The sequence below is a fragment of the Chiloscyllium plagiosum genome, unplaced genomic scaffold (genome assembly GCF_037043375.1).
Source record: "Chiloscyllium plagiosum isolate Xiang-an unplaced genomic scaffold, Cpla_swu_hap1 HiC_scaffold_43, whole genome shotgun sequence".
Taxonomy (NCBI): Eukaryota; Metazoa; Chordata; class Chondrichthyes; order Orectolobiformes; family Hemiscylliidae; genus Chiloscyllium; species Chiloscyllium plagiosum.
Genome location: NW_028270181.1, coordinates 17,391,163 through 17,416,062, shown reverse-complemented (window position 1 = coordinate 17,416,062; position 24,900 = coordinate 17,391,163). Strand labels below are relative to the sequence as shown.

The 24,900-nt window shown below is 39.7% G+C and overlaps 1 protein-coding gene across 5 annotated transcripts in view; it reads left to right on the top strand.

Moving 5' to 3' along the window:
• chuk (component of inhibitor of nuclear factor kappa B kinase complex) overlaps positions 1-24,900 on the top strand; it is a 172,974-nt gene that overhangs the window by 90,854 nt on the left and 57,220 nt on the right. For all 5 annotated transcript variants that reach the window (XM_087982463.1, XM_087982462.1, XM_087982465.1 and 2 more), the window contains 5 exons: positions 10,274-10,391; positions 15,447-15,541; positions 16,363-16,480; positions 17,106-17,175; positions 18,770-18,858. In XM_087982463.1, coding sequence (XP_087838589.1) covers positions 10,274-10,391; positions 15,447-15,541; positions 16,363-16,480; positions 17,106-17,175; positions 18,770-18,858 — 490 coding nt within the window. The remainder of the gene's footprint in view (positions 1-10,273; positions 10,392-15,446; positions 15,542-16,362; positions 16,481-17,105; positions 17,176-18,769; positions 18,859-24,900) is intronic.

Sequence of the window (24,900 nt, the reverse complement as noted above, 5' to 3'; positions counted from 1 at the left end):
AGCCTTCTCCACCATTAAATAGGATCGTGGCTGATCCAACATTCCTCTCATCCACTTTTCTACATTTGCTTGTAATTCTTGATTTCCCCTACTGATCAAGAATCTATTTATCTCAGCCTTAAATATGCACAAGGACACTTTAAACAGTGTTTTTTGTTGGTTGCTTTGCATGGAAAGAAAATGGTAATGATATTTTCCTTCTTAGTCACTAGAAAGGAGTATGTGGTTCGGTCTTTGCAGTGCATACTGTGGATTTTAAATATTGCAACTAGCTGTATCAATGGAGAAGATGATTACAGTCTCTTAATAGGAGCACAAATTGTATAAGCTTACTCTCTCCTAGTGGTGTATTGCAGCTGAAAACTTTCGGTGGCTCAGTGGTTAGCACTGCTGTCTCACAGCGCCTGGTTTGATTCCATCCTCGGGTGACCGACTATCTGTGTGGAGTTTATACATTATCCCAATGTCTGCGTGGGTTTCCTCTGGATGCTCTGGTTTCCTCCCATAGACCAAAGATGTGCAGATTAGATTAATTGGCCATGCTAAATTGCCACAGTGTTCAGGGATGTTAGGTTCATGAGTCAGAGGAAAACTTAGAGTAATAGGGTAGGGGGAATGGGTCTGGATTGGTCATTGTTTGGAGGGTTGGTGTGGATTTGTTGGACCCAAGGGCCTGTTTCCACACTCTAAGGATGCTATGAAATGTGTTGACCATTTTGACAAACTGATTCAAATTTTTCTTTAAATCTGTAACAAAAATGTTTTGATAAATGTCAATGCAAAAATGTACAGTTTCTGGATTAATATCCATGCTGCATGGAGGGAGACTTGAGCACTTGCACATAATTTTTAAATATGAAATAAATCATTTTCTTTTGTATCAGTAGCAGAATGTTACTATTTAAGAGATAAATGATTTTATAATTTTTGTACCAAAGGAACAATCTGATCATTTTTCAGATGAAAGGACTTCAATCTCTGCAGCATGGAAAAATTGATACATTGCTTGTGAAGTGGCATCCATTGCTGATCATTGGTTATTTCATATCCTGATGGTGCTTGTGGTGTATTTCCTTTTGAAAATGATATGTTATGTTGAGATGAGATTGTGCGTACTTGACACATTTAATTTGGATTTCAACTTTGGAATGAGCTTTCATGAATGAAAATTGATGTCAGTCTGTTAGAATATCAAATCAATCACAATGTTTTCTGAGTCCTATTAGTGATTGTGTAAGAAATGAAGAACAATATTGTAAGAGCTGAAAATGCTTTCCAAATTTTAGTCTGTGACTCATGGAATTTGCAGAAGACAAAAGCCTGATCTTGCGAAAATTATCCTTTTTAGTAATGTTCTACATAGTGTCTCATAATGCATATCTGAGTCATAGTCATACAGCATGGAAACAGACCCTTCGGTCCAACCAGTACACGCCAACCATGTTCCCAAACTAAACTCGTCCCACCTGCCTGCGTTTGGCCCATATCCTGTTCATGAACTTAGCCAAAAGTTTTTTGAACATTCTAATGGTACATTTATAGATTCATATAGCACAGACAAGGCCCTTCGAGTCTGCACGAGTAGAACTACTACTAAAAGTGCACAAATCCTAATTTCCTGCACTTGGCTCATATCTTTGAATGTTATAATATTTGAAGTACTCAGCCAAATATTTCTCAAGGGTTGTAAGGTTTCCAGCCTCCACTACTTTTCCAGGCAATGCATTCCAGATTCCCATTACCAGCTGAGTGAAAACATTCTTTCCCAAATCCACTCTGAATCTCCTGCTCCTTAACCTAAAACTGTGCTCACTTGTGATTGACTCCTCAATCAAGGGGAACAGCTGCTCTATGTTCACCTTGTCCATACCCCTCATAATCTTATAACTAATCATGCCCTCCTTCAGTCTTCTCTGCTGTCAAGGAAACAATTGAAGCCTATCTAGTCTTTCCTTGTAGCTCAATTTCTCCATTCCAGGCAACATCCTAGTTAAACTCCTCTGGCTTCCCATGGGATCATGTTCAAAAAATGACTGAAATCGGTGAGTGGTGAAAATTTCTCTTTATTCAGCAACTGCAGTAGCACAGTTTGAGGCGGTGATGGAATCCCCAAATACAGTTCTTACAGTAACCTGTTTGTACATCATTTTGGGGTTACATAATTTTAACATTATTTTATCAATTGTATACAAAGGTATGTAAGCAGGAGATTGTTTGAACATTTAGAGTCATAGGGTCCTGCAACACGGAGATGGGCCCTTTGGCCCAAACTGGACCATGTTAACCCAAAATGTCCATCATGCTCACCTCATTTCTCCGCTAAACCTTTGCGATCCATGTATTTGTCCAGATGTCTTTTAAATGTTGTTAATGTACCTGCCTCAACCATTTTTGCTGGCAGCTCATTCCATATATGTACCGCCCTCTGTGTTTAAAAAAAAAACATTGCCCCTCAGGTTTCCTTTTATTCTTTCCCCTCTTATGTTAAACTTATGCCCTCTTGTCCTCGATTCCCCAACCCTGGGATCAAGACTGAGTGCATTCACCCTATCCACCCCATCCATAATCATATACACTTCTGTAAGATCCCCCCTCGTTCCCTGTACTCTAAAGAGAAAAGCCCTAGCTTGTCCAATCTCTCCCTATAACTCAGACCATTGAGTCCTGGCACCCTTGGAAATTTCTTATGCACTCTCTCCAGTTTAATAACATCCTTCCTATAACAAGAGTAAAGGATATTAAACTGATTACAACTGGATCGTGAGTTTTGTTTACAATTTGCTGGTGTGAGTTTCATCCATTTATGCAGTTTCATGGAGGCGCTGCTTTGATGGTAAGTTTTTAGCGGTCCTGTTAATTGGTATTCAACAAGTGCATACGAAACTGTCTGATGTTCTGCAGTCTATTCAGGTCCTGAGAGGTGGTTGGTAAGGCCTGATTAATATTATAATGTTTTTAAAGTTTTGGTTGAGTCATGGAAACACTGAGGGGATATTGTACCTGAATAGTTTAGTAGTCTTTGATATCTATTCAGAGGTAGCTTTCGACGTAAATAGGTTGGACAAGGATCGAAGGTGTGATGCATTAATAATGGATTTTGAAGGAATGTTTTAATTTAGCAATAATAAAATGTACTGCAGAAGCCTGAGTTGTATCAATTAAAGAAAACTCATTATTGTAAGGAGTTATGAATGAAATGGGAACACTGTCTTTGTAAATATAGGACACTTGTGAGCAGGTTAGTGAAGAGTAATGAATGAATGAGAACATGGTATTAGTAAATATGAAGCGCTTGTGAGGGGAAATCTAAAGCACTTGTGAATGGATTAGTAAAGTGACCTATAAAACAAAAATTTCACACCCCTCAAGTGCTATCCATCCTTCCTGTGGTGAGCTGATCAGAACTACATATAGTACTTCAGTTGTGGCCTGACCAACACTCTGTACAACTTCAACATTACCTCCTTGCTCTTAAACTCAGTGACACTATGAATGAAAGCAAGTGTCCCACATGCCACCTTGACTGTCCTATTTGTATGCTCTGCTGATGTGAGGTATCTTTGAATAAATCCACCAAGATTCCTCTGTTCCTGTTAAGCTAACCAGCGTGTTGCCATCCATTGGATCTTGTAAAGTACGTCACCTTTCACTGAAAAGGGTTAAGCACCTTCTGTCAGTGATCTGCCCATTTACATCTTCCTGTAACCGACAACCATTATCTTCGCTGTTAACCACTCCACTCCAATCTTGGTATCATCTGAAAATTTACTTAATGTTTCCACCCCCCATTTTCATCTGAATCATTTATGTATTTAACAAATATTAAGGGTTCCAGTACTGATCCATGCAATAAACTGCTGGACACCAGCCTCCAGTCATTCAAACAGCTTTCTACCACTACCCTTTGCCAGTTTCAGATCCATCTCTCCAAGTTTCCCTTGATTCGATGTACTTGAACCTTCTTTATCCTCTTCCTTGTCAAAGGCTTTGTTAAAATCCATTTTAACTGCATAAATTGAACTTCCCTCATCCACACACATGATCACATTTTTTCAAAAAATATTTTGAGCAAATTTGTTCGGCGTGTCCTCCCTCTGACAAAGCTATGCTGACTATCCCGAATTTAAGTGGGAATTAGTTGCTCCTTCAGAATTTTTAAGTAGTTTCCTGACCACTGACTTGAGATTTGCCAGTCTATAATTTCCTGGTTCATCTCTACCACCCCTCATAAAAAGTGGAACCGTATTAATTGTCCTCCAGTCATTGAATCATACAGCACAGAAACAGATACTTGGGTCCAACTCAAGTTTCCCAACTAAACTAGTGCCACTTGCCTGCATTTGGCTCTTATGCCTAAAGCCTCCTCTGGCACCCTGTTCTTCTGTGACCAGAGAAGAATTAAAAAATTTTTGTGTCAGAGCCTCTGCAATTTCTTGTCTCGTCTCCCACAGCAGTCTGGGATGCAGTTCATCCGGGGAAGGACACTTATCTGTTGAAAAGCATGAAAGACCCTACAAAACCCTCACCATTTCCGATGTCAAACTGTGTAAATTCCGAACAATCCTTTTTCCTGAATTCTGCATCTATGTTCTCCTTTTCCAGAGTGAAAATGAACGAGAAGTATTTATTCAATACCCTTCCAATATCCTATGGCTTCACAGATCGATTGCCCCCTTCGTTCCTACTCTTTCTCTGGTTAACCTCTTCCCTTACTGTATTTATAAATTAGCTTATGATTCTCCCTAATCCTGTTCACAAGTCCTTTCTCATGCTCCGATTTTCATGTATCTGCATCCAATACTACTTTGACATTTCATTCGAGACGAGCCCCTCTCCATGTTTTTTTTTAAAATTGCCACTCATGTCCTTTTTTAAGTCTTTGTCCAGTCAGCTTAAAACATGTTATTTAGCTTTGAACTTGCCCACTTTAGAGAAAAGACCCTTGTTATTCACCTTATTTATGCCTCTCCTGCTTTTACAAAAAGGTCATTGTTCTGAGAATATGAATAGGGTGTAAGCAGGCAAGGAAAGAGGTAAGTTTTGAGTTTTGTGAAACAAGAGGTTTAGCTGAGCATGACTGAGATCAGATTAGAACTTGCAGTTAACAATGGGGTGCTGGAGGCAAGGGTAATGGGTTAACAAGGTGGAAAAGCATTGATTATCTCGAGTCATTTAACAAGATGAGGTCGCATTCAGTATGTAACATCAGTTAGCAAGGTGAAAAGTATTCATCATGTGAATCCCAGTTAACAAGGTTAAGAACATTGTGTAATAGCAGATGGCTTAATCTTTAGTGTTAATGCTTGCTCATTGTAATGGTCACACAATTAATATATATGTTGCCTTATCTGGATATTCCTCCCTGTAAAATGACTTAATAATTCATTGAGAAACTGCTGTTCCAGAGAAGACAGTGAACTCAGGTCTCTATGCACGTGGGAGATCGTTCTCTCTCCCGCCAAGGCCGAAATAAAGATGAAGGAGGTAAAACTACACCGTGTCTCTGAGTGTTTTGTTTCTACTGAGGAGGGGAACAGGACAACACTTCAACCTCCTTTGCTCAGTGGAAAATGTTCACTCTTTCCAGTTGATATCTTAAACCTCCATTCATGCAATATCTGATATATCTTTTCTAAGCCCTTTCGAGTTGAATAATATCCTTCCTCTAACAGGACAACCAGAACTGTGCACAGTACTCTTGAAGAGGTCTCATCAACATCCTGTATAACCTCAACATGACATACCCACTCCTGTACTCAGAAGTTTGAGCAATGAAGGCAGGCATGCTAAATGCCTGCTTAATCATCCTGCCTATAAATGACAAAGAATTCTGTACCTGAACCCCAAGGTTTCTCTTCTACAATATTACCCATGGCCCTCCCATTAATTGTACAAGTCCTGTTCTTGTTTGTATTACCAAAATTTAACACCTCACATTTATCCAAATTAAACTCAAACTGCCACTCCTAAGCCCATTGACCCAGCTGACCAAGATATCTTTACTCTAATAGTTTGAGAAAGGATAGACTGAGTTAAGTTCGTGCTTTTGTATTCTTGTTTTTATCTGGTCTCTCTTCATCTTTCCACTCCTTCAGATTCAATTGCAATCATTGCAACCTCTAATTAATGTTGCCCTCCAAGCTCTCTTGGAAATATAAGAATATAGGGAGGAGTGGAAAGGTGAGGAGAGATCAGATAGAAACAAGAATGCAAAAGCATGAACTTAACTCAGTGTATTCTTTCTCAACCTATTAGAGTCAAGTAAAGAGATCTTGGTCAACTGGATCAATGGGCTGAGAAGTGGCAGTTGGAGTTTAATTTGGATAAATGTGAAGTATTAAATTTTGGTAATACAAACAAGGGCAGGGCTTAGACAATTAATGGCAGGAATTAGTGCCTGAAATGGAGGTGAACATTTTACCTCTCCCTTCTGATTTCCTGAAATCTTCACAGTAGCTAAATGAGATAAGAAATATGAATGGAAGTGTTTCCTACAAATGGCTGAAGTGTGTCTTTCAGTAGAAATCTTTGAAAAGGCTCCTTTTCTTTCACAATCAATAACATTGAGATTCTACTCAAAATTGTAAGCTTCGAGTCATTTGATATTTTTGAAAAATAATGGCAATTATTGTTTGAGTTACAGTTGAACTGGAGTTGTTTCTGTGATGCAGGACTGATCTATTTTCTTGGTGGTATGAAATTACAGAATTCTTATTCTGAGTCAGTGTTTTTTTAAAAAAAAAATCAATGCAACTATTGAGTCTTATATTTTTATCAGACGTTATGTGATTTAGTATGCTTACATGTCATTTACACCCCTTTTCTCACTGTTGGAATAAATGAGGCTGTCCGTCAGTATAGCTGCTCGATCTGTCAAATCTTGGTACTGATATTGAATTTCACTTTTGTGTGGAGAAGTGAATTAGTAAATCTTGTTTTCTGACAATTGTGACAGTAGCTTTTAAATTTGACAACTTGTGTTCATAACGTTACAACCACTTTGGATTTGTGTAATTATAATATTGTTATAGTTGTATTATCAAGCAGTTTTGAATGTGATTGGTAGAGATGGAATATAACATTTGAATCAGCTTGATAATCTAAAATTAAGATGTGCTGTCAGGAGACTGAAGTGGCAGGCTTACTCCCGCAACTCCCTTGTTGTTGATCTGTGATGTGTACAGATTGTTTATTGGCTATCCCTCTTCTGTACAATTACTAATTTGAGATCAGTATTTGTCATAGAGACAGCAAATGTTGGGATAGCATGATGAAACTTGCCAGCTTCAAAAGACGGACCTTGTAATCTCATCTATCTTAGTACATGGGTTTCGAGTAACATTACTGCTTAATGCATTTGATCTCATAGCTGTTGTTTCTCTCTATCATTGGTCCACATAGCTCCTATTTTTGAGACCTTGCAGTCAATTAGTTTATTTTCTTTTCTCGGTTTTAAAAAACGTGGATTTTAACAAAACAGCACAGGACTTGTCCTTTTTGCTTCAAGTCATTGAGTTAATGAATGGCTGAGGATGACCATTTCTAAAATCATGAGGTGCATGGATAGGGTGAATAGTCAAGTTCTTTTACCAAGGCTAGGGGAGACCAAAAGTAGAGGGCAAAGATCTAAAAGGAAGTGGCAACTTTTTCATGAAGAGGACGGTGCATGTATTGAAGGAGCTGCCAGAGGAAATAGTGGAGACTCATACAATAATAACATTTAAAAGGCATCTGGATGGGTATATGAATAGGAAGGGTTTGGAGGGATATGGATCAAATGCTGGCAAATGGGACTAGATTAATTTAGAATATCTCATCAGCATGGACAAATTGAATTGAAGGGTCCGTTTCCATGCTCCATATGTCCATGATGCTATGAATGATATATATGAACCATATTTGGAACCAAAAAGGATTCTCATTTTGTGGTAAAAGTGGAATTTCTTTCATCAGTGTCGAAAACATCACTCCCATGCTGTAATGTAATCGGCAATGCAACCATTCTATTCCATTTCTGTTTTGTGTGTTGCCGCAATCCTAATATGGATTAGAAGCTGATGTTGCGCCCAGAGGCTTTATTATTATTCTTATGTTACTTATTGGTGTCTTTTCTTTCAGCAGACCCATACCAAAATGTTTTGTCCTCAGGACATCATGAGACACTTGCTGTGCTGTACAGTCGATTGCTCTGCCATATGTGGAAACTAATTTGCACTTCTAAACTGTCTCTAACTTCTCAATTGGAGTTGACTTGAGGTTATTAGCCGGGAAGCAATGTAGATCTACTTTTTCTTCAGGGTCATGTGATCTATATGTGAGCTTGAGCAAGGGCCTTAGTTGAACTAACGAAAACATGTGCAATAGGAAACAAAAGTTGTCAATTGGTTGAGTATGCATGATTTACACACTCTATGAATGTTATTACAATGAATAGTGATTCAGAAACATTGTGTGTACAAAATTTATCACTTGAACATTAAAGATGAAGATTCATTTATTGTCAAAATAACACTATTCCAGGGTGCAAGCAGAAAAATCATAATTTCAATAAAGGATTTGCAGTGCAATGTATTACTGGAGGATAAATTTAGATGTTCAGAAATCTGAACCTGAATCCAGTAGTTAGTACATTTATTTCATTGCTTTGTCTGAAACATATACACCAGTAGGAGCTGTTTCATTCCATGCATGATTAGAATGGCTGTATTCAAAGGCAAGTTATTTAATTTAAAATAAGTGTACCTGTAGTAGCAATGCTGAAAATGAATAATTAGACAGTATCCAATAGAAAATCCTGAGTATTGCAATAGAAAAGACATTTTGACGAAGCCTGCCTTTTTATACTCATCAGAACCACAAGCAACAGTACTAGTTGACATTTCATGCGAAATGAGAGTTGGTTGGCAAGTGGACTCTGGTAGAGGCCTTGCTGTGGTGAATGAACCCATTAATGCTGATTGACAGATAGCAGCGAGGCTTTATTAAAATTCAAACCAGGCAGGTGAGTTGGAACAGAGCATTGACCTGAGAAATGAAACAGCCAATGACTGTCAGCAATTTTGTTGAGTTTAAAGACACTTTGCATGTACATGTTCTTTTAGTCGGGAAAGAATAGAACCCTTTATACTAATAATAAGTAGCTTCCAATACATGTGACGATACAATACACATTACATCTGAGCCTGATTGGCAATCCTAAATTGATTGTCAGCATAATTCCTCCAGCAAATGCTGTCCAATTGCAAAAACACATCTAATATTGGACACTTGAGTTCTGCAAACTTGCGCTGATTTGGGTATGATCAGTACCTTTGCCTGTTGTGAACATGTGAAGGAACATGATGTTCGATTTGATCGTCAATGGTTGGGATGCATGGCCTTTGTACTTCAAATCGTATGAGCACTGAAATTCATTTATCACACTATTAATACGTGTTATTGGCAGATCATCTTATTGGCTGGATGGTACCATCCTTTAGTGTTTAATATCACCCGTGTTGCTACAGTATACCATGAACCAGTTAACTTCACCTACAACATAGCATGAGCTAGTTAACTTTACATATTGCTCAGAGGTTTAAGATATTGTGCCCTTCCAGTAAGTCATGAGTTAACATTTTAGGGCTGAACACTTGGTCACAATGCTTTTTCATTGCCATGTATTACTTGGGACTTCAAATACTGGTTCACCTTTGTGAATTTGATGAATTAGCACTATTGTATGTTGGTGAGATGAGTAATGTGTATGGGTGATTGTTTTGCTGACTATCATTTTTATTTTGTCCTTCATCATGATGCTAACTTCCTCATGGCTCATCACTTAAATTGACACAGCCATTCTTTTGTCTTTGACTCACATTGCCTTGATAAAGGAACCTTGATGTAAAGACATAGTTTAAATAAACTACATCTTATTAGTCTTTTCCAAATAAAATACTACAGATGCTGGAAATCGTAAATAAGAGAAAATGCACAAGAAACTCAGCAGGTCTGGAAGTATCTCTGGAGAGAGAGAGAGACACACACAATCAGAATTAACATTTCAGAACTGAATTCTTCTGCAGAAGAGTCACATTGGACTCAATATTGACTTTGCTTCTCTCTCCACAGGAACTGCCAGACCTGTTAAATTTCTCTGGTTTTCTCTATTTTTATTCCTTTCCTTTTCAAATATTAACTAATTGTCTGTACTTTCCAATATTTCAATCTGCAGTTAATTTTCTGTACATTCCTTACCTTTAATTTGGCATACTTTTGCAATTACTGTAAACAGGTCTTTTTCAAGAATGGAAAAACCACCTTTTAAACAGGTTCAGACATGTGGACCCTGGGATCTAAAGGAGCGCCTCGGAACTGGAGGATTTGGACATGTTTATATGTACGAACATAAGGTAAATACTACACATAGTGAGAAACATATTCTGAAATCTACCAAGCCTTTGTGAAAAGTGAATAAAGTGTTTTGTTTTTAAGCAAGTTAATGAAGGAGAGTCTTTCAAATTTGAAGCTTTACCTGCTTCTCTTTGCACAGATGCTGCCCTGACCTCCTGAGTTTGTCCAACATTTTTGTTTTATCTTGCTTGCTATTGTTATGGCTTATTATTCACCAACTTGACTAAGTTGAATAATCTCTGATTTTTGACTCCCACTTGATTGGGATAAAAATGAATAAAACAAGCCAACTAAGGTTACATTTCTTTGAACTTGCAAACTGTTCCAGGGAAGCTGAGGAATTTGATCTATTACACTGGATATGTGTGGGTAGCAGCTGATGTGTGAATCTTGTTGAGTCACACGCTGCGATTAAGTGGGTGGAAAGCTTACTTCCGGCTGCCATGGAATCATTCTGAATATTTATGAACAAAGTGACGAGTCGATCATTCCAGTTCTATGCGGAACAACAATGTTCTTGTGAGGATGATGTAATTGAATTATTTCCAGCTTTGGGGAGGCAAACTGGATTCTTAAAGATTTATTATGTTTACCCTGATATTAAAAAAAATTAAACCATCATATTGTCTGACTTGCATTATTCTTATGTATACTCCACAAATATTTGTATTCTGTGGCAGCTATATAGGAAACTTAGGTTTGTTTCGGATAGACACTAAGAGCGACAGTTTGACAAATTGATTTTTTTTGTTAGTTTAAATGTTAAATTCCACTTGTACCTAATTAATTTGGTTGAGTGTATCAATGAAGTTAGGTTTATGTCTCCAATTTATTTTTTGTCATGGAACCATCCAGGAATATAACGCACAATTTTATGGCGAAAAGGAGAAAACTGAACAAAGAAAATAATTTAAAACGAATGGAGAAGGGACATTAAGTCATGCATATTAGTCAAGGTATCTGAGATTTGGTCAACAATACAACCAAAAATATTTTGCTAAGATTTCAAAAGAAGTGGAAGGGTGGTGTGAGCTTATGGAGGAATCTGAAGTGAAGTAGCAGATAAAGATTCTCTCAAAAATAGTTTAATAAAGTCAGTTGTGAAAAGAATACACGAAGACCAGAGCTAGAAGACTGAATGGTGTAGGAGGACTGGAGGAGGTTTAATATGAACTGGGGTAAGGTCATTAATGATTCTCATGTCAAGGTCAAGGATGTCAATTTTCATGCTTCTGGAAGGCAAGTAATCAGGAGTAATGATTGATTAGTGGGACAAAAAGCAGACTTTTGAATAAGTTAAAGTTCTGACAGGTCAGATGTGGAAGAAATTCTGTCCACAAGTTACAGTTGTGTGGATGAAAATCTCAATGGCAATTGGGCCAAGAAACGCTAGAAAAAGTATGAATAGTCTTGGTGCTGGGAATGATACGAAGTTTGACCTTAGATTCCTGAACTTATTACATCCCGAAAGGAATTCTAAATTCTGAACCCAGCTGTTTGCAAATCTTTTCTGGTTTTTATCTGCTGTGGACATTCTCAGTCGAGCTTGTCTCATCTTCAGACACAACTACGAGGCTTTTGGGGCGCAGTGGTAGTCTGGCGCACTGACCTCTACACCGCTGAAGCCAAACGCCAACTCGAGGACACCTCTTCCTACTGCCCACTCGACCATGACCCCACCCCCCATCACCAAACCATCATCTCCCAGACCATACAGAACCTCATCACCACAGGAGATCTCCCACCCACAGCTTCCAACCTCATAGTCCGGGAACCCCGCACTGCCCGGTTCTACCTCCTTCCCAAGATCCACAAGCCTGACCACCCTGGCCGACCCATTGTCTCAGCATGCTCCTGCCCCACTGAACTTATTTCTACCTACCTCGACACTGTCCTATCCCCCCTAGTCCAGGAACTCCCTCCTACGTTCGAGACACCACCCACGCCCTCCACCTTCTCCAAGACTTCCGTTTCCCCGGCCCCCAATGCCTCATCTTCACCATGGATATCCAATCCCTCTACACCTCCATCCGCCATGACCAGGGCCTCCAAGCCCTCCGTTTTTTCCTCTCCAGACGTCCCCAACAGTACCCTTCCACCGACACACTCATTCGTTTGGCCGAACTGGTCTTCACCCTTAACAATTTCTCCTTTGAATCCTCCCACTTCCTCCAGACCAAAGGGGTAGCCATGGTCACACGTATGGGCCCCAGCTATGCCTGTCTCTTTGTTGGCTACGTAGAACAGTTGATCTTCTGTAATTACACCAGCACCACTCCCCACCTCTTCCTCCGCTACATTGATGACTGCATTGGCGCCACCTCGTGCTCCTGTGAAGAGGTTGAGTAATTCATCAACTTCACCAACACATTCCACCCTGACCTTAAATTTACCTGGACCATCTCTGACACCTCCCTCCCCTTCCTGGACCTCTCCATCTCCATTAGTGACGACCGACTTGACACTGACATTTTTTACAAACCCACCGACTCCCACAGCTACCTGGATTACACCTCTTCCCACCCTATCTCTTGCAAAAATGCCATCCCGTATTCCCAATTCCTCCGCCTCCGCCGTATCTGCTCCCAGGAGGACCAGTTCCACCACAGAACACACCAGATGGCCTCCTCCTTTAGAGACCGCAGTTTCCCTTCCCACGTGGTTAAAGATGCCCTCCAACGCATCTCGTCCACATCCCGCACCTCCGCCCTCAGACCCCACCCCTCCAACCGTAACAAGGACAGAACGCCCCTGGTGCTCACTTTCCACCCTACAAACCTCCGCATTAACCAAATCATCCGCCGACATTTCCGCCACCTCCAAAAAGACCCCACCACCAGGGATATATTTCCCTCCCCACCCCTTTCCGCCTTCCGCAAAGACCGTTCCCTCCGTGATTACCTGGTCAGGTCCACGCCCCCCTACGACCCACCCTCCCATCGTGGCACTTTCCCCTGCCACCGCAGGAATTGTAAAACCTGTGCCCACACCTCCTCCCTCACCTCTATCCAAGGCCCGAAAGGAGCCTTCCATATCCATCAAAATTTTATCTGCACATCCACTAATATCATTTATTGTATCCGTTGCTTCCGTTGCGGTCTCCTCTACATCAGGGAGACTGGGCGCCTCCTAGCGGAGCGCTTTAGGGAACATCTCCGAGACACCCGCACCAATCAACCAAACCGCCCCGTGGCCCAACATTTCAACTCCCCCTCCCACTCTGCTGAGGATATGGAGGTGCTGGGCCTCCTCCACCGCCACTCCCTCACCACCAGACGCATGGAGGAAGAACGCCTCATCTTCCGCCTCGGAACACTTTAACCCCAGGGCATCAATGTGGAGTTCAACAGCTTCCTCATTTCCCCTTCCCCCACCTCATCCTAGTTTCAAACCTCCAGCTCAACACTGTCCCCTTGTCTTGTCCGGACTTGTCCCACCTGCCCAGCTCCTTTTCCACCTATCCACTCCACCCTCTTCTCCCTGACCTATCACCTTCATCTCCTCCCCCATTGACCTATTGTACTCTATGCTACTTTCTCCCCACCCCCACCCTCCTCTAGCTTATCTCTCCACGCTTCAGGCTCTCTGCCTTTATTCCTGATGAAGGGCTTTTGCCTGAAACGTCGATTTTGCTGAAGCTCCTCGGATGCTGCCTGAACTGCTGTGCTCTTCCAGCACCATTGATCCAGAATCTGGTTTCCAGCATCTGCAATCATTGTTTTTACCTACGAGGCTTTCATGGCCTCCCTCTCAACCTGCACTCACTTGAAATTTTGGCTGATAAAACTTTTGTCCATATCAAAGTCTGCACCAGGTTCCCTTCACTCATCACCCATGTGTTTGCTGACTTATGACTTTGGACCTTCAATTTATTATCTTTCTTTCTGTTCAAATCCTTTTATCTTTAGCCCCTCCCATCTCTCTCACTTTCTGTAGCTCTTGAACATTTTTCTTCCATCACTATGTTTCCTCAACTCAAGCCTTTTCTCTGCAAGACTTTGGCCCTGCTATTGGCAGTCATGCCTTCAGCTTTGGAGACACTGAACTCCAGAATTCCCTTACTTAGCCTCTTTGCTTAATTTTTAAAAAATCCTTCTCAAAGCTTAATTCTTTCACCAAGATTTTAATCCCTCCTCCTGCCTCCTTTGGTTTCTCATCAGTTTTGTTTACTTCTATTTCTGTCAACTGTCTTATTCACTTGCCTCGACAAGAGGTGCAGTATAGGTGTGCATTGTTGTCTTTAATTTCGTGCAGTGCATTTTATTTTTTAAGTCCTCCACAGCTGGCAGCATGGCTTCAGCTGCCTTGGCCCTAAAGTTTGGAATTCCCTCATGAAATCACTCAGCATTTTCTCCCCCTTCCTTTAACCTCTTGAACCAAACGTGTTTCTCTGTTATAATATCACTTAATGTGGCAGCCAGTTTGGTAAATTTTTCTGTTCCAGAGAAGTATTTTGGAATGTTTTACACTGTTAAAGCCATATTTATAAATGTTTGGTGTTGCTATATGCTTTGAGATTCAAATTCCTTTTCAACTACCTTTTTTTAATTAAGTGATTGCCATAAAACATTCTGGCTGTTTTATAGATGCTAAATTTGATCTATTGGGAACTGACACAGATTTGGATTAAATCTTGAATTCTCCCTTTTGAACAAGTGAATTCTTTCTTATCTACATTTTGACTTGTAAAGCTTCTTTTTGAGTAATAAGTGTTCCATTCTATTTGAATGCCTTATGTCCTCTTACTGCCAAGAATATTACTAAAAGGTAATTTGGTAAAGTGCAGTTTGCAAGGGTTCAGGTCAAGAATAAACCAAATACTAATTGAAATAAAGAAATTTCAGATGCGAGAAATACTTTGGGTCTGGCAGGCTTTTGTGAAAAGAAGAAGAATTGATGTTTGGGTCAATTAGCTTTTGTCAGAAATAAGTGAATGAATTTCAAAAGGCTACATAATACAAATATTTTATTCTGTTACAAAATTTTAGTTGTTATGACTTTACATAATTATGTAAACTTCAAACTAAACCTTGAAATCTGAACTTCTGTTCTAGAACACTGGAGAAAGAATTGCAGTTAAAGCCTGTCGTTTGGAGTTGAGCACAAGAAACAAAGAAAGGTGGTGCCATGAAATTCAAATCATGAAAAAGTGAGTGCAAGTTTAAGAGGTTAATCAGTAATGTGTTCAAATCTTTCAAAAAGATTGAGATATTTTTGATCACAGTGAAGAATATTTCTGATTTGTAGTGTTTGTATATGGTAGAAAAATGTACAGCAGATCAAGCTTTAGTGAAGGTTTTTTGAGAAAATTTCATGTAGGATTTTTGATTCAACGTGCAAAATATCTTCAAATTGGGAGGGGCATTCTACGTTAAGTAATTCTGTCCAATTATGGTCACGAACACAGCAGAGAAACTTAGAAACTCCAAGATGGCTGCATCATAGGATTGGAGAAATCCAGGAGATTCATGAACTTTGTAGAATTGTCAGGAGATAACTTGAGACATGAACTTATAGAATTGTATAAAATAGTTAACAATTGGATTCCGCTAAAGTCTAACTGTAACTTTCAGCGGATTTTATGACTGCTGCATAAACATAAAGCTGAGGTAAATCCAGTACTGATGTTGAGGAAACCTTTAAAAAAAAAATCAAAAACACCAGCATATTTGCAGCGATGAACTAAGTAGATGATGAGATGTGAAAATCCTGGAATCATTCAAGGAAAATAAGATGGCGCAGTAAGGGAGAACAAGAGAATCCCATGTTTTGAATGGATAGCAACTGTTTTGTTTATTGTGATTACAGAATATTCTAAATATTGGAATTGAATGCTAATTTTGTCATATCTTTTCTGATTCAAGCCATTTTGAATTTTTCAATATGTAGTGCTTTTCACATGCCAGCACAGCTATTTGAGAGAACAATGGATCATCCACGTGTCTTCCTTTCTCTCCTTTTCAAAACAAGGTTAAACAACTCGAATGTTGTAACGGCATGTGAAGTTCCAGAAGAAATGCAGGATATTGCATTTAATGATGTCCCTCTTCTTGTGATGGAATACTGTACCGGAGGTGACTTACGTAAGGTAAATGTTTATTCTGACATGTGAGTGAGTGCCATGTTGAATTTGAGAGCTCGTCTATTTACTGCTAATGCTACATAGTTATATTGAGCACTAATAGAACGTTGCTAGATGGGATTGCCACATATGTCAAAACAAAAATGATCTTGGTGATTATCTTGTGTCTTGCTGCAAAAAGAGACATGCTGTCAAACCTTTTTTACACTCATAAGAGAATTGCAAGAATACCAAATTTGTAACAGAACATCAATTTATACTGCATGTTAAAAAGATGTTGATGGGTTGATGTGGACTCTCGTCAAGGAGAATGCACCAGGGAACCATTTTCCCAAGCATTTATTTAGTTGGAAACAATGATTTTTAAAAAATTCATACTGTTCTGCTTTATAGCATTTTTGTTTGAGGATTCTAACAAAAGCTTTTATTTTGCATTTAGGTTATTTTATTCTCTGCATCTACAAGTTGGTATTTTCGTTTTATCTGAATGTTTAGGTCATTTTTAATATTTTTATTGGCTCATTTTCTCAGTTGGTTTTATATTGTATTATTGCAGGATAAATGTGCAACAGATCTAGTTTCTTTTTAATGCTTTTTACCTATTAGTGTGCTGATTGTGTTTTCTTTCAAGGTGTTAAATAAGCCTGAGAATTGCTGTGGACTTAAAGAGAGTCAAGTACTTAGCATTTTACAAGATGTTGGTATGTACATTTTAATATGTTTGCTATTGTTAACATTCTTGACTGTAAAGTGCATCATCCAATTTTTGTCACACTTCCTGGCATACTTTCTCATCCACGTCTTGCAAATAAATTGAATATTAATTTATCGTTAATAAAGTGGTGTGTTCTGTTAAAATTCCTTGTAATATTAATAAACATTTTTTACACAATGAAAGATATTTGAAAATTTAAATATTTAAAAAATTGTACCTACACATAAATATTTGCTTGGCAGTATAGAGCTTAAAATGTTGCTGAAAAGAGATAATGTTGCAGCTTCTGAACTTTGCATTCATCAGGACAAATGCAAGAAGGCCAAATTTCAACATACAAGGTTATTTATGATGAAGGGGAAAAAGGATTCTGGTTATCAATATGTGTCTTTTTTTCAGCAGTATCATGCATCAGTCTTGGTGATGTTGCAGCATGTTGTTGTACTGTGATGTAAAGATATTCACCTTGTACTTGCGTTCTGTTAAGGAATTCTATCTTTTCATTCATTTCTTTAATTAAGTAATGCATGAAGACCAGACTCTTAGGTTTTCTTGAAGAAAATAAAGAGTTAAAAGTATATTCGGTTTGGGCTCATCTCAAAATCTCTTGACTGATCTCCCAAAAACCAAATCAGACAGATGATAGGAGCCAATTACTGCAGATGCTAGAATCTGTTCTGAAAACAACAAATCTTGGAGATCACAACAGGTCAGGCAGCATCTGTGGAGAGATAGCAAGCTAACTTTACGATTCGAGATGACTCTTCATCAGAGCTGAAGTCTGACCTCTGATTGACGATACTTCTATGGCTTAGTTGATAATTGGTTGATCCATGTTAGTGCTATTTGTGTCTTGTTTACTGATATGCTGAGGACCTTTGTCCGTTTTAACGTTCATGTCTCTTGCAGCATTAAATTTTAATGATGATATTCTAAGTGGGCATAAGTGTCAGGGTGTCTTAATTTTTTTTAGAATTAAACTCCGTGCTGGGGAGCTTGTTAAGGCTGAGGAACCATGGTAATTGGCATTAATACATTATAGTTAAATTTCAAATATAATGGCACTACGATTATCAGTGTGTATATAGAACTGAATGTAAACGTGAAAACAGTGGTTTGGCCTGGCAAAAAGATTACTTTTTAATGGTCATATAAATTAAGAAGTTAATTCTGATCTTTGAGGTTTTTTTTGTATTACTTTTGTACTTGTTTTATACATAATCCTTGTCTTTTATTTCCTCTTGTAAACCTTCTTGGTTTTTTTTCATTCTTTCACAACTTCTGATGCAGTTTCTCCTTTCCCCTTAATGTTAAATGTCTTTTCTCAGTTTATTTTCTCCTTATTTTGCAGTATTTTAAGCCCCTATTTTCAGACATCATTTAACTGACTTCTGACAAGCATTGTTCTCCTTTACACCAAATTTTATTTAATGCTTTTATTCCGCCCCTCAAAGCGGTTTCCTTAAATTCCAATTTTCACTTCTAATGACTAATTATTGATGCTATCAAAATGCAAGCTTTCATTTCATATTTGGAACGACTCTGCTTTTGTTAACTGTTTTACGTCTGCTATAATTCAGGTTCTGGAATCCAGTATTTACATGATAACCGAATTATCCACAGAGATCTCAAACCTGAGAACATTGTATTGCAAGAAACCAATGGCAAGGTAAGAACATTCTGAAAACATTTACAATGTCACAGTTTGAGATCTATCATGTAGTAGCTTTTTAAAATTCAGGAATTAGTTATTGACTATCAGTCCTTCAAATCTGTTCAACCATTCAATAAGATCTGAGATGGTTTGTTCTGAATTCCACATTTCCATCTACCCTGAAAGCTTTAGATTTCTGTAAGTCACTGTACCTTTGCCCAAACAAAAAAAAAAAATCCGTGATCTGCTTCCACCATCTTCTGAGGAAGACAAAGTCAGACAGCATCTTAGGGAGGGAAAAACAAGTGTTCCCTTAGTCTCTCTTTCCTAAATTTTTTAAATAATATTTCCTAGTTCTAGACTGAGCAACAAGAGGAAACCTCCTTTCGACATCCATTTTGTCAAGACCATTTTGGACCTCTTGTTCTTCTGAACTTCAGTGGAAACAAATTCAACCTGACCAATTTTTCCCCCCAAGACAACCCATTTACTCCAGATATCAATCTCGTAACCCTGCTTTAAACTGCCTCCCAATCATTTGCACCTTTCCATAAAAAAAGAGATAAAAACTTAAAACAAATAATTCAGTGTGGTCTCACATGCCCTACATTACTAAAACATCAGGTCCTTACTTACATAGTGAAAGTAAAATGCTACAGAAGCTTAGCCTGTTTGTCAACATGTATGGAGAGAGAAACAGAGTTAAGGTTTCAAGGCAAATATGACTTCTGTTTTGGATTGGAAACAATGAATGGAATCTTACCAAGCTCTGAGTGGCATGGACTATGGCAAAATGTGTGGTAGAATTGGGCAAGGTGTTCAGCACGGCCAATCTTGCTGTCAAGGTCACCTCTCCACACCTTGTTTTTTTCTTAATTGACCTGGCAGAATTATTGTTAATCAGCAAAATGTTATTAATTGATTTTTTAATTACACGTTCACAGCTGAACTCCTCACAGATTGTCAAGCTCAGCTTTCAAACTAGCTGTTAGGAAAACTTGACTTTGCATGTTCTTGGTGTATTCAAGTTGCCACTTTCTCCAAAAGACCTCCGTCATGCCCACAGACAAACTGCAAAGTAGGCTGTGATTCAGCAGCATTATCTGCACATACTGTTGTACATTGGCACTCCACTTTGGTTAGTCATTGCCACCAACCCAGCACTCTCCAATGTACTGGCCATGCACTGTGCAAGAGCACACTCTCCTCACTGCATCGAGCAACCAGCAGTTGGTCCATGTACCACATGAGAAGAAACTTAGTGTATGGCTTGGACCAGAGCACCTATCAGGGCTACTCCAATGCTAGTTTAGTGTGCATTCACCTCGTGCCTATCATCATGCCTTCAGCAAGAATCACTTGCCTTGACCTGCAGTGCTTTGTGTGCACAGTCCTCAGTCAAGGATGTGTGCACCTTCCTTTACGTCAGTGTGACATGTCAGTCCAGCACCTATACCACATGACCTCAATATTAGTGCCAAACATATTTGTAAGTCTTGAGGGAGTTGTCTACCTTGCACAGCAGCAAACTTGGAACGTCAACATCAGCACGCTGATCACGTGTGTGGAACTTTGAGGGAACATTGCCAAGCAATAATACTGCAGAGCACATCAAGTTTTGGCAGGTAAAACAGATACAAGATAGCAACAGCATGAACAGTGAAACTGTTTCTGAAATATAATAACCACTGAACTAACATTTCTGAAAACCAAATTTTCAACATGATATTGAAAAAACAACTGTCCATTGTATGCTGAACAAAATCTATGTATCACAGCATACGCTGCAAAAACTATCTCCTTGAGTTTCCCAGGTGTTGACCATAAATGTAATTTAGTTATCCCCTCCTCTGTATTCTGTTGCAACACACAGAGGTTCCCTGCTTTGCGGATAAGGTGGAGGGAGTCCCATACACAATGGAGCTCGTTGGCCCTGGAGGTTTTATTGGACAAACCCAGGGGGTATTTGTGTGTGGACAGACCTGACAGATTAAGTGTTGTCTTTCCAGAGGCAAGTTGACTCTCTTTTGGCTGGAACCCCCATGATCAGAGGAGGTTCGACAAGGTGGAGCAGAACACTTCAGCCACCTTGGCAGTCTCCTGTGTGGAGACTGTAAAAGGACTTGTGTATGGCCCCTCCTCCAGCTGGGTGCTTTGTGGCACTGACGTGCGTCTTTATAAGGAGGACCATACTCAGATTAGTCTTAGGCTCCTTGTCCCTCTCCAGCCCTGAGGATCAGTGCTTGACACAATGGAATGCCAATGTTGTCGACTTTGCATGGCTACTGCAGATGACCAGCCTGTCTCGCTATGACAGTTGTCAACCTGTCCATTTTTGCTGGACTGGCAGCACTGTGAATCTGGACGATAACGGGTGGTGCGTCGCTGTACTGGATGTATCACTCCAGATTCTGTGCTATGAGGTATGGTGCCTCCTATATGCCTACCTGCTCCTTCTCCCTGTGCATTTGGATGTGGTCCCTCAACCCTTGGATCACAGGATCATCTGCCAGCAGATTAGTAGATGCCTCGTCTCTGACATTCCTCCAACTGAAAGTGACCTGAGTCATCTGTGGAGCTGTTGGTGGATACAACTCATTGTGCCCCCTTTCACATTGTCATTGGTGGAGGTTCAAGAATGCCTTATCTGTTGGAAAGGGCCAGGCCCTTGGGTGGTGAGTGCTTCTACAAGGCATAAGAGGCAGAAGGCTTTGCAGCCACTAACTATTAATGGTGTTAATGGTTAATGTGATTATTGTAGGGGAACGACGTGTGTTACTTAGTCACGCCAGCAGGAGTGGCCCATGTCTTCTGCTGCTAGGGCAACTGATGTTTTTTTGGAGGGCTTGAGGATGTGGATATCTAGTGCTACATCACCTGCCCTATGTCATTTCGTCCTGTTATGGGATGGCTTCCCCTGAAATGACGAAGATGCAGAATCAGTCAGACGCAGTGGATAGCCCAACCTTTAGCAGTGGTGGATATGGGATAAACATGTCGAGGTCTACCAAGAGAATGAGGAGACAGTGTGCTGGGCACATGGGTTTAGCATTATGCAAGTGTGAGAAGCAATGGGAGCAAGTGAGGGAAGGTGCTGCATGCAACCATCTACTTTCAAAGCAGCGACTTTGTTGGGAGGTCGATGCAGTGGCATAGGTAAGTGTGAGGTGGCAGGAAGTGGAGATGATTATTGATCTTCCTGCACTGCTACCCAGTTCTCCTCACTCTGAGCATGGTACTATCAGCTTCTCGCTCCTTCCACAACCGAGCACCCCAACGTCAAGCAGGCAGAGCTCTTGCAGATGTACAGTATGCTTTGGAAGATAGTGTGACCACAAGAAATGCTGGTCTGAGGGAAGATCTTAACTGTGCACCTAGTTGCCCTGTGGGAACAGGGCATGGTTAGAGGGCAGAAAATGAGACATAATTTTGCCATAAGGGCTCATTGGCAATTAATGCAGCAAGTCTGATTAGAAGCCCCAAGGCAGAGAATCACTCCACAGAGCTCGACACAACTCCCACTTTGCCAAAAAAGCCATAAGTTTCAACTCATTTATTGTCTCTCCACAGACCTGCTGAGATTTTCCAGCACTTTTTCATTTCACATCTCCAGCATTCATCCAAGTTTGCTTTAAATTGATTCCTTTTGTGTTCACTTCCTCTCATAATAAAGGATAGCATTCTATTAGCTGCCACAATCACATTCTGAACCTGCTTACTAACTTGTGGCTCCTGCAAAAGAGCACTTGGATCTCACTTCCTCAGAAGTCTACAACTGATCTCCATTGAACTAAGACTCCATTTGTTTTATTGTTCCTGATAGTGAACAATTTCACTTGTTGAAAACATTTTTCCCATATAATACTGCCTCACAAAATATTTGTGCTCCGAACTTCACGAAGTATGTTGGTCTGCATCCCTATTATGAGAAAGCAAGAACTGCAGATGCTAAAGATCAGATTCAAAAAGTGGCTATGGAAAGGCACAGCAGGTCAGGCAGTATCCAAAGAGCAGGAGAGTTTCAGGCATAAACAACTCTGCATTCTTATTATCTCATCTTCACAACATGCTTTCCGACCAGTCCATCATCTGCAAATTTTAGATACTGTGTCTTAATTTCGCACCTCAACAGGCCCCCTTTGTTCACAGTGCATGTGACTCCTTCAAAGAGTTACAATAAATTTGTTAAACATGTCCTTTTCGCAAAACCATGCTGACTCTTCCCAGTTACTAAAGTTTTTCCAAATTCCTATTTATAACTTCCTGAATGATCAAGTTCAATGCCCTTCCCCATGACAGGGAATTGAGGGTTATGTATGAGGAACAGACCCAGTGGAGATGAGGCCACAGTCAGATCAGTCATGTCTTTTGAATGATGAAAAAGGTTGGAAGGGCCAAATAGCCTACTCAGGTTCTCAAGCCCCTGTGTTCCAGCCGTTCTGGTTTTGTTCCCTTTCAACTAATTTTATGTGATTTCCATGCTCAAATACTGACAGCTGTCTTGCCGATCTGTCCTAATCGGTGCTGTTCTTGAAAATTGTTGACACCTCTAATTCCAAAAAAAAACCAATGCCCTATCTTCAGCCTTTCCTTCCTGTCAAGTCTTGACACAACTTGCAAATTTATGACCACGTCTCTCTATGTTATCACCACTCTCATAAGCTTCTGTCCCTTGTCAAAGTTACATGGAATGCCATCGCTTCTGCTGCAGCCATTATCACAGTTAACTGTAACATCCTCTACCAGTGCCCCTTCCATTATCTAACAGAGTGACACAGGCCTTGCACCTGCTAGACAATTAGTCATAGAATCTCCTGAATTAGTTGCAGTCAGTTTTCTGAGTTGCAGGAATGCATGTGAAATTTATTTTCCACTTCTCTTAGTTCACTTGTTGATGAAGCACCAACCCTTAGCATGGATTGAGTTAATGCACATGTTGTTTCAATGAAGTCTACTCCATGGCATTCATTTACTGTTGATGATGGAAAAGTTGCTGCTACATAGAATTTTATGTAATGATGATTTCATTTTGAACACAAATGACCTGCGTCAGCTGCATGGGGCCTAGTTTCTGTTTATTATAAAGAATTATTAAGAAATGCTCAATTATTTTTGTTTACATGAATTCACAGCATTCTGTTTGACTGAATACTGCATAAACAGATTCAGTTAAACCTATCTAATATCCTCACAAATTAGTAGACATAAATTGGCCAGAGTTGCTCAGTTTCAAAATAGTCAGAAAATTTCTCACTGCCTGCTTTCTTGGCGAAATTTAAGCTAATTAGTTATATTTATGTATATGAATACCACAGCAAAGCAAATCAAAGTTAAAGCAATTGGATAAAATAACTGGTCTGAAAGATTAAAACCATGACAGACAACGAAAACGTTTTTTTTTTGGGCAACATGTTATTTTTGGATCGGCACCATCACCAAGTGGAACAAGTTCATAGTACAAAGTGTATTACAGGATTGAAAGTGCAACCATTTCAAGGCTATATACAGAAGGAACAACCCAAAGACTGGAGATATTGCAAGCACATCACATTTACTTGTGTCATCAAACTGACCAGGGTGCTATTAAGACACTTGTTGACTTTGAAATAAATCACAGTGGAAGCAAGAAATTACTTTGCAATAGTGCCAACAACTCCTAAATCAGTCTATGTGTTTGTAGACATAACAGGGAGCCCTTAACCTTATGTATTATACTATAGCAGATGTATTGCAGTGGGATTGTGAAATTGGTTAATAATTCAGTCATTTTCATGATTTATACTATGAGAGTCAAACAATTACAGCATAGAAATACAGCCTTTCATCCAACTTGTCCATGCTGACCAGTTATCTTACATTAACTTAGTCCTATTTAAAATTATAGAATCTCTACAGCGTTGAAGCAGGCCACTCAGCCCACCAAATCCACATCAACCCTCCAAAGAGCATCCCTACCAGACTAAACCTCCCATGCTATCCTTGTAACACACCCGCCCCCCGTTCATAAACTGCTTTGGCCCATTTCCCTTTAAAACCCTTCCTATTGCATCCATGCAA